At 38.5% G+C, this 10,664-nt stretch overlaps 1 protein-coding gene across 1 annotated transcript in view; it reads left to right on the top strand.

Moving 5' to 3' along the window:
* The first annotated feature begins 3,618 nt into the window (after positions 1–3,618).
* Positions 3,619–10,664, top strand: part of KDSR (3-ketodihydrosphingosine reductase) — a 16,039-nt gene continuing 8,993 nt past the window's right edge. The window contains exons 1-5 of the mRNA XM_010010739.1: positions 3,619–3,651; positions 4,442–4,480; positions 5,107–5,196; positions 6,309–6,365; positions 10,492–10,557. Of these exons, the coding sequence (XP_010009041.1) occupies positions 3,619–3,651; positions 4,442–4,480; positions 5,107–5,196; positions 6,309–6,365; positions 10,492–10,557 (285 nt within the window). The remainder of the gene's footprint in view (positions 3,652–4,441; positions 4,481–5,106; positions 5,197–6,308; positions 6,366–10,491; positions 10,558–10,664) is intronic.

Genomic DNA, 10,664 nt, shown 5'->3' on the forward strand with positions numbered 1-10,664 from the left:
CCTACACGCCCTTGTAAAAGTCCTGCTCCAAATTTCCTGTAGACCCCCTTTAGGTACTGGAAGGCTGCTTTAAGGTATTCCAGAGCCTTCTCTTCTCCAGGCTGAACAACCCCAACTCTCTCGGCCTTCACAGTGGAGGTGCTCCAGCCCTCTGAGTGTCTTCATGGCCTCCTCTGGACTCATTTGAGCAGGTCCACATCCCTCTTCTGTTGAGAGCCCAGAGCTGAACACAGAACTTCAGGTGGGGTTTCACCAGAGCAGAGTGAGTCACCTCTCTCAGCCTGCTGGCCATGCTCCCTTTGATGCAGTCCAGGATATGGTTGGCTTTCTGGGCTGCAGTCACACACTGCTGTCACCTGTTGAGCTTCTTGTCAACTGGTACCCTGAAGTCGTCCTCCTCAGGGCTGCTCTCAGTCCATTCTCCACCCAGCCTGTGTTTGTGCTTTGCATTGCCCCAACCCAGTTGCAGGACTTTGCACTTCGTCTTGTTGAACTAAATGAGGTTTTCATGGGCCCATCTCTCAAGCCTGTCAAGGATGGCATCCCTTTCCTCCAGCATACCAATTGTCCATAAAAAGTATTTCTCTTCACTCTTAACAGTTATGATTAATAGATGTTTGAGTTATGGCTAAGTAACTGACTCTGGCTGCCTTTAGGGATAGAAATTTGAAGCAGAAAATTTGTGGGTTTTTGCTCTCTGTCCTCTCCCAGAGTCATTTGTGTGATGGAAGCACTTGCTGTGTTAGGCAAGACATGCTCTCTGGAGGTATGACAATCCTAGGAGTCTCTTTTTCTTAGAAAATAATAGGACTGTTACTCAGAGTGAGAGTCTACAGAATTCCAAATTACTAATGGTCTATTCTTGTGGGTTCCCCTCCCCCCCCTTATATGCTATGTATTTTGGTGACCCCAGTGAGCACCATTAAAAAGGAGTTCTCTGCTATCAAATTGGGTCAAGCATCAGGTTTAACTTATTTTGAACAAAATGCTTTGCTTCTAGCATGACTAGGAAAGTGTTCTTAAATAATGGGTATAAACATTATTTTTGTGCTGTAGAGCTAATCTTTCTTGTACTGAACTTCTCCATGCTTTGAAATCTGGAAGACTATTTTATATATCTTTTATTTTCCCATTAACTCCCTCCTTGGGTCTCAGGCTATGTACTAGCACAGATCACCTATTCTGTGAGAATAAGCTTATATTTTGGAAGCTGATTGTAATAGTAGACAGGAAAAAGAAAACAGGATAAGGCAGTCATCACTGTTTCATGTGCATCATGCTCACTTGCATCACATTTAACTGCCCTTTGTCAGGCGTGTTACACCTGCCCTACACAGACATTCTCTCTGGTCGCTCTTTTTGTTTGTCTACAAAGGTACTTTGCTTGATGGAGCAGAACTCAATAAAAGTTTAAGATGTTAGGGCAAAAGCAGCCTTGTGTAAATTTCATGAGTGATGTTAGAAACTGCCTTTGATGAAATAGCAATGCTAATGTCTTCCCCTCTTTTCCCTTGTTTCAGGCTTAATCCTTCTAAAACCAACTTGAAATTTTCAGGGGGAACGGAGGGGGGAAAAATGTGGGAAGAGATCTTAGTGATATGAATGCAGTTTATCAAAGTTTGTGGACTAACAATGGTAGGAAATGTAAAGATGTTCTCTTCTTGGGACTGTCTCCCATTCAGATTGAAATCTATTGTTTGGACATAGTTCAGGGTGATTATGCCAAATCCACATGCATAAGGGTCATTTGTAGTCTAGAAATAGTTTTGTGTCTTCTGCACAGAGCCCAGCTTGGCAACTGTGGTCTCAGCATTGTAGCTCTTGTGTTGGGAGTAACATGATTTATGGTTTGGATGCATCTGAGGGTTTTGATAAGAGGTCATTTTGAGTCATATCAGGCATACTAACTGCTTTGAGCAGATTACAGGGATGTTCAGTTCCAGTGGAACTAAATACCTTCTGTCAGAGCACTGACTAAAAGCATGAAGCCAGCTTGCATCCACTGGTAAGTGAAAGTTAATAAGCTCTGTTGGAGATACCGTATTAAGTCTTGATTTTGATCATTCCTGATGACAATTCTATTAATTTGGAATTGGACTGTCTCATCAATTAAAGTGAATTTCAATTCAAGCACACAGCAGTTCTCTGTACTTCACCCCAACATTTCCATTTATCAGAGGGGAAATAAACCCTATGATTCTTAGAAGCTGAACTCTGTTATTAAGGATCACAGCTCAAGAAGTTGGAGCCAGCCATTTTGGAATAGCTAATTTGGTACCTGTTCTTTTCAAACACAGAAACAGCTCAATAATGCTGCTCAAGGGCTGGTAGTATTGCATTCTGAACATCTGAATGAATACCAGGATTTAATTGTCCCTTCCTTTTCAGAAATTAGTCTGTGTTTTGAGTCCCCTATGACCAGATTTTGGTTTTTGTTGACTTCTGTGAGGCTGGGTTACAGTGAAATTGAATTGCAACTGATGCCGTTTTTTCAATGTCTGGACCTGAGATGCAGTAGCACTGTAGAACTATTGGCCACAAGGGTGAGGTAACTCTAATAATGTCTTGTTTAATGGAGTGGATGGGTGGTAGTCTTTTAATTCTGAACATCTACATTAGTAACTTACGTACCTAACAGACTTCATAGCTTTGCTTGGGCTAACTTCATTGTAGCACAAAGCAGTTTTCACTAGTGTTATGGATTGTTTTGCTGTTTCAGGAGCATTCACCATGAATGCCAACCTCCCACATATTAGTAACTGCCTCCCACCTAAATGCTAAAATTCTCAGCTAATTGATATTGCCTTTTGTCATTGACCTATCTGACATGAACCCTATCCAGCGTTCTTGAGTGTGACTATGAATAAAAATTTCCTTTTTCCATTTCTTGCATGACTTCAGACCTTGTCTTTCTGAAATGAAATTAGCATTGTTTGAGAAGCCAGTGGCTTGGTGCCAGTGACTTCACTTTCAAGTAATTCTTCTAGTTGCTGTACAGTTCCTGGTGGAGTTGACTTGTTCATGATAGTCAGCATTTTGTGCAGCTAGTAAGCAGCTGTCCCTCAGTGCTATATGCCAAAAAGTGAAATTGGAGCAGTATTCCATGCACATTGATTAGTTTATGTGCTGGTGTACCTGCTGCTGTTGAAACTTGGTGGAAGCAGCTCACCAGTGCTGTGGAACTGAGGTCTGCCTGAATGTATCAAACGGTCTTTTAGTCTTTCCAGAGATGTATTGAAATCTCACAACCTATTTTGCAAATACCTTAAAATGCTTAACTTCTTTCCATCATAATGCATTAAATGGGGTTCTGCTGAAGTCGCAAATCATTAACCTAAGTAACACTCTCGCTCTTACTGACTTCCTTTACTTTGAAAGAAGTCATCCTTGGTTCAGAACACCACAGAGCAGGTTTCAGATTTCTAGACATGCATTTTGGAGTCATCCTCAAAGGTTTGTGCAGTGTGAAGCTAATCTGGTGGAGAGAGTCAGAAGCTAATCTGAAGCAGCTATCTCTAATAATAGAGAAAGCCTTAAGAGCTTAAATTAATCTTTGTGAGTGCTACACCCATACCCGTTCTTGGCCATTTGTGACTGCAGACAAGCCAGTGAGAAGCCATGGACCATGTTATAACTAAACTATTTTTGAAGGTTAGTGATAAAATACTCATGTGAAAGAATTTAGTGACTCATGGGAATGTACTTCTGAATCTTCTGACTTTATTGCCTCCAGGAGTGGAAAGAATTTTAAGGATAATGCATCTCTGAAACCAGAGGCATTGGCAGATGAAGAGCAAACACAAGGCTTTGATAGGGCGTGTAGTTAAGAAATTGAGAATCTTTGCATTGACACTAATTAACTCAATGCCTTCATTTTCTTATACTTAAAACAGAGGTGATACTTTACTTTCTCTGAAGTATTTTGAAACGTGATAAAGAACAGAAGATTATGATCTCCAGCGCAGTCCAAATATTCTTCCATGCATTAGGAAATCAGTATTTGAGAACTCACTTCATCAACAGATTTTTTTCACAATAAGTGCTTCTGGGCATTTTCTTCCAGTATTTTCTTGATTATAGTCTCTTAATATGCTGTTAAAAGAAAATCCAAATGATTTGGATATATAAGGAAGATGCCTGTGTTTGCTTAAGGACCAAAGGTACATGCAGACTGCAACTGGCCTTAAATGAACAAATCGTATAAAGGCAGTGTCAGACAGGCAGACATTTTTATTTTGTCAAAAAGCGGGGTCAGGATTGTCATCTATGCCTTGTTCCCCATGGAGTTTGTAAGTAGGTTTTTTCAGAGTAGTGAGAGAGGTGTTAAGGTGACTTTAACCTGTATATTAGTAACATTTGGCAGTGTGTTCTCCTGCAACATGTGATGCATCACCCGGCATTTTTGTGTAAACAGACTATTATAAATTTCCTGTTTGTGTAGAGGGCTACTCAGTGTTACAGTTCAGAGGAAGAAGAAAAGGTAATGGAAGTCTAGGTGCTGGCATCCCCACAAAACTGGAATTGTGGGATGGCAGGGACAGTTCAAAGTCTAGACAGTGGGATTTGGAAATACTCTACAGAGGACCAAGTGTTTTTTTTTTAATAGTAAAGAAGCTATTTTCTGTTTGTTTACATCATGATATCTTAATCAGGCAGTCTGTAATTGTTAATTTTACAAATAATTTCTATAGTGACCAGGTATGGAGGGGCAGTATGTAGTTGTATCATTATGACTAACATGAATAGAGATTTCAAACTTTTAACTACTTCTGCTTTTAAAAATAACATGCAGAACTTAGTCAAAAGCATGTGAGAGAGCCCATGTGGGTGCAGGTCTAAATGTGCTTGATGTAAGAAACGAGCAAAAATACCACTGAAGTAAAACTCACTTGGGGGTAGAAGCAAATGCTCATTGATCTATTCAGAACGTCTTTTTCATTCATACTCAATCAGTAAACTAACTTTAGTGCATCTTCTGTACTCACACCTCATTGAGTGATATTTTAATCTCAGTATATTTTTAGAATTTTCATTTGATTTGACTCATCATATGGTAGAAGGTTTGAGGATAGTGGACTAACACTGCCATCTTCAAATAACTTTTAGGTAACTGGAGGCTCCAGCGGAATTGGAAAATGTATTGCTATTGAATGTTATAAACAAGGTGCTTTCATAACACTGATTGCAAGGGATGAGGTAAGTGTATGTGTATTTTTACTGGCTAAACTCTTCACAAAATCCATGCAAGTGGGGAATGATTTCGGCATGTATAATTATTCATGCTTTCTTCAGTCTATATTTTAAGGGGATCTTAAGCATTTCAAATTAATGCATTTGAATAGCAGAGGTAGCTGCCTTTTTAAGGAGTGTAGCCCAACATGGAATTAGCTTGTCTTAAAACTCTGCCAGTGTTACCACTTCTGTTAATGGTATTCATTATTTCACTGTCTAGATCTGTGGCAGAGAACAAAAGCAGGAAAAACCCTATATTCTTTAAAACCATAGAATTACCCTACAGTAAGTGACAACTGAGAGATTAAATACAATTCTTAAAATTCACTGAATATTTTGGTGTCTAATCAGCATTATATCACACTTTTTACTAGTGAAAAACTGTTCATTAAGACAATGCTGGAGGAAGAAGTGTTATTTTGTATTTGTTTGGGATTTTTTTAACTAATAAGTATTCCAAATTTAGTTGGAATGACTGTTTTCATAATGGGTTTTTATTTTATTTGTAGAAAAAAACCCTAATTATTCAGGAAATAAAAGCACTTAATTTGGGGGACTCAGTCCCAGCTGGCTTTGATAATTTCCTTACATTTGAGAACTTAGTTTGCTTACTCTTTAATGCATCCAGAATGAACACAAGTGTTTTTGAAAGGAGTATGACAGTTTACCAAATTTTAGTTTATTTTTTTTAATTATAATTCTGTGACAGTGATTATACTTCAGAATAGTTTATATAGTATTACATAGATATAAAATAGAACCAAAATACAGAAGAACAATTAGTACCTACAACCTTAGGTGCTCTGTGTAGTTGTATGAAACAAAAGCATTATATCTGTTATAGACTTTGTTACTGGCATTAGAAGAAGAAGTGAATAACAGATGAGTGAGTTCTGGTAGTTTGATGGATTTCATGTATTCATAATATATTTATAAATCTGTAAAATGACAATATTAAAGTGTTACAACTAGTTACAGATAACTCTTTTGGGGCTTAGGGTTTATTTTTAACCCTTATTCAGATACCAGAGACTAATACTGCTCTCAGAACTTCTATGTTCTTGTGTCCATTTCAGAACAAGCTGCTGCAGACAAAGAAGGAAATAGAGAAGTATTCAGTTAATGACAAGCAGGTAAGATCACTGCTAACAGTGAGCATTGTATGTTCAGTTTAATTTAGTTACTACAACATAGTTCAGTAGTTGTATCTTTAAAACAAAGCTGTTTGACAAAAACAAGTGAGGATTCAGTATTTGAATTGAAAAATACGCTTACATGACATACTCTGAACTCTGCTGCATTTGATATTGCCTCGCTAGTACATTAGCCTGATTTTCTTAGAGACAAAGATTGATGTCTTTAGCGGTAGGTGTGGTATGCTTTTTTGGATAGCTGCAATTTACTGCCACTCAGTAAGTGCTTGTATTCTTCAACATGAAGTGGAAGAACCATTTTTTTTTCTTTTTTTTTTTTCTTTCTCTAGATCTCTTGCTTTTTGCAATTGAAAAATAAAGCAATTGAGCAATTGTCTTGGGAAAGAAGTTATTGATTCCAGGCATCATACATTCCTTTTCCTGGCAAAGAATTGTAGCAGATAAACAAGTTAAATTTGTGAAGTTCTGAGACTTCTGAACACTGAAGCTGCCTCAGTGAATAGGTAGTGCATTCATGCACAAAGGCACTGTTTTAGAGCTTGCAGAGGTACTAGCTTAGTATAGGTAAGCTTTCTATATTCAGAATGTGCAACTTCAAGGTGACATGCTAAAATTTTTTTTTTTTTTGCAGTGCTAGTAAGCAAGGGGAGAGGGGAAACAGTGTTGAGACTGTTAATGTATTTGACTTCTCCTTTCTCATGTTCCCAAACTTTTTTGTTACTTTCATTATTACAAATACAGGCAATTTATGTGTCTGTAAAAAAGGTTTTGAACTGGTAAACTGCATGTTTTGTTGAAAAGCAGCAATGGAAAAAGACAAATATTTGGAGGCAATAATGCTAGTACTAGCTGATACAAAATTTTCTTAATACCTCAATTTAGGATATAAGATTCTGTCTTCTTTATTTTTTTGACAAATGGCCCAAGCTGATTTATTTTTTTCTGTGCATGCGGCCTTCTTCAGATCAACTATTTGAAAAATTGGGCCATTTGAGGTGAGGAGAAGCTATACTCTGCCCACTTACGAAAATAAATAAATAAATAAATCCTGATAACTGCTTTCTTGTAGCTGCTCTAGTAGTTTCCCAAGCGTAGCATTAAAGTTAATCCCTTGTCAAACACTATGTCAGGATGATCTTGTTGAAATCTGTCCAAGCTTGATAGATGCAGACTTTTTAAAAAAGTATTACTTGGTGCATGTTCTTCAGAGTTTCAATTAAAATCTCCAAAAAGTACCTTCAAGATTGAGCAAGTTGCAGTGTGGACTGAACAAGACTGCTTTTGCAGGGGCAGCTGTAGACTTGTAGCCAGTTTAAGTAAGCATAGGCAGTGGGGCTGATAGGTGGGCTGGCTCTTCTGTAGCTATTGTTGGGTTGTGGAAAAGGTCACAGGAAAGCCTGCCTGGTCTAAATGCAAAGAACAGAACTGGAAAAAGCAAGGAGTCTCGGGCAGAGCTTGCACTGGAACAGCAGATCAGAAGCGGGGAAGCGAGGGTAGCTGATCTGAGAGAAGCTGTACAAAAGGATTGCTGGAAGAGCATAGAGAAAGGTATCTGTACACCTCATGTACACAGGGACTGTTATGTTTACTAAATATCAAACTAAGAGGCAGAGATCCTCAGGAGAGATTACTTTTTCATGAGCATATGCTGTCACCGTTCAGTGCTTCAATGTATGCATGAAACTAGGTTGCATTGACAGCCAGGGTCTGACATCTGCATACATTTTAGTGTTTGACCTTTTCATGTGATTTATCTAGAGTGCTGACACTGCAGCCTTTATGGGTGTAGGTGTGGAATGGAACAAAATCGTTGCCCTTAGGTATTTCTGCAATGTTTTTTTTAATCCCTTTCCTAATATAGAATAGTAACTTCACTGGGAGCTGAATTGATCTTCTATTGTGAAAGCTTTATTAATGATCTACCACCATGCAATATTTAGAACAAAAGTTGGGGAACAGGGCTGGGGATATTAGGCTATTTCTGGCAACGTATTCCGTGTCCTAGGCATGGATCTATAGCTCATGCTTTGGAGTGAAGGTACTCGGTGTATTGTAGCAAAAGAAAGAATGTAAGATAATACAAGTAGAGAGGTGAATTGTAAAATGTGGTAGTAGTCAATAAAAGCTGTGATAGTTCCCAAGTGTGATGTTCACAGTATGAATAACTAATCTGTGCAATCTGATATATTAACCAACTGCTCCAATTCTGATACAGAACTGTGATTTTAACCTCCTCACTGATCTTGCAAAGACATCCAGATAATAAATCAGTGTCATTTCTGTTCAACTGGTATTGTGTTCTTAAACTTCTGTAAAAGATAATGTTTCCAAAATGGAATAAATGCCCTCAGGGGAGATGCATGCAGACCACCCAATAACTCACACCACAAGTTTACTCTTATGTCCTACTACACGCAGTGCTGGGAGGCAGGAATAGCCAACCTGCTATACAGGAATAGCAAGCAAATTCTGTTTATGTAGCTAAGAAGTGTTGCAGTCTGACCAGAGGCAGGACTGACAAATGACTAGCTGCCAAAGCAGTTAGTTATGCTGTGGCAAGCTGCTTTTTTGGTGTGTGTGTCCACATTCTCCACAGCAAGTGGTCATGATGATACTTGTTACAAACTGGTGATGACTTTGTTTTATTTCACCTCAAGCTGAGTTTAAAGGAATTGACCAAAGTGACAGAAAGGATAGAAATCGGATTGAAAATACAGGAGTACCTCCTTTTATTGAGATTGCTTTTCCTTTGAAGATGATGAATTCCCCTGAAGCTCTGCTGATTGCTCAGCAGAAAGGATAGCTTGTTTGTCAATATCTGGCCAAGCTGGAATTTATATCTTACAGTTGGTAAGTGGTAACCCAAAGGCAATGCTTCCTTTGGCCAGAAGTTATGTGAAGAAGTTACAGGTTGCCCAGAGAAGTTGTGACTGCCCCATCCGTGGAAGTGTTCAAAGCCAGGTTGGATGGAGCCTTGAGCAACCTGATCTAGTGGAAGGTGTCCCTGCCCATGGCAGGGCTGGTGGAACTACATGATCTTTAAGGTCCCTTCCAACTCTAGCCATTATATCATTCTATGAAGTTGATGTGAAGGTGCTGCAAAATGTGGATTCCGAGATCATCTTGCTGAAGGTAATCAGTGACTTTAAGAAAAATGGGGCCCAACTTTTATCTGCAACATAATTTAGTCATCTGGGTTTTGTTGTCCTGCCTGCCCCACCCCACTCCTCAGGCCAATGGTTATTTTCAGGCTTTTCTATCTTTCAAACTAAACCCCATAGTCTCTGGTTTCCAGACAAAGAGTAAATATATACACATTATTGCACTTTTTAGGTATTTATCACACTGCAGCTATTCAGTTTCTCATAGAACTTTTAGTTTTGTCCTTGACGTGTCCCAATTAAGCAGTGTGCAACTAAGTTTACTACTACAAAAATAAAGACATGATGAAAAAAGTGGGTAGCATGCATTGCAACTACTGAAGTTAGCAAGGTTTAACACTTGCTTTATAAATTTTGGAAAAGTTTGGTTGGTTTTTTGTTGGGTTTTTTGGTTTGTTTTTTTTCCCCAGTGCTGATGCTGCAGTTTTCAGAGTAACACTGCAGCCATGCCTTTCTAGGATATGGAAAAAAAATGCTTGTTAGCCTAATGTTTGATAGCTTAAGGCACACAAATGGTTTGACTTGTGTTTAACGCTGATGAAAGTTAAACGTAGCACTGTGAAATTTTGTCTGCCTTGGTTCAAATAGTTTTTACTAAGCTTTATGTAAATAAGTCATAGCGTGTTTTAGTACAGTAAATTAGAAATGCTATGTTGTACATGTGTAGCTGCTTTGAAGATCCTGAAGTGCTTTTATTTTCTTAATATAATCTTTATTATACTAGAACGTGTGTGTAGGAGGGGGAGAAGCTCAGAGGGGGCAGGGACTGTGTTCTGCAGTGTGGGAGAAGTACAAACTGTCCTGTCAAAAAGCCTTCTTGTTTGGTGTTTTGGTTTTTTCTGGAAAAGATATGTCAGTGGGTTTTGTTTCATTTTGAAAGGCTTGGAGTCAACAGTTACTGGACTTACTGTGTTGTAAAAGTGTTCTTTCACTTTCTTTTCCAGGTTGTACTATGTATTTCTGTTGATGTATCTAAAGACTATGAACAGGTGGAGAATGTTCTAAAACAGGTGAGGAAGTACCTGATTTACTTATGTATCTTAAGAAGCTTATCTCTCTGTCATGGATTTCTAATGGAAATAGTTTCTTATAATGATACTGTACTAAAGGAAAGATT

The sequence above is a fragment of the Nestor notabilis genome, unplaced genomic scaffold (genome assembly GCF_000696875.1).
Source record: "Nestor notabilis isolate BGI_N333 unplaced genomic scaffold, ASM69687v1 scaffold9833, whole genome shotgun sequence".
In the NCBI taxonomy this organism is placed as follows: domain Eukaryota; kingdom Metazoa; phylum Chordata; class Aves; order Psittaciformes; family Psittacidae; genus Nestor; species Nestor notabilis.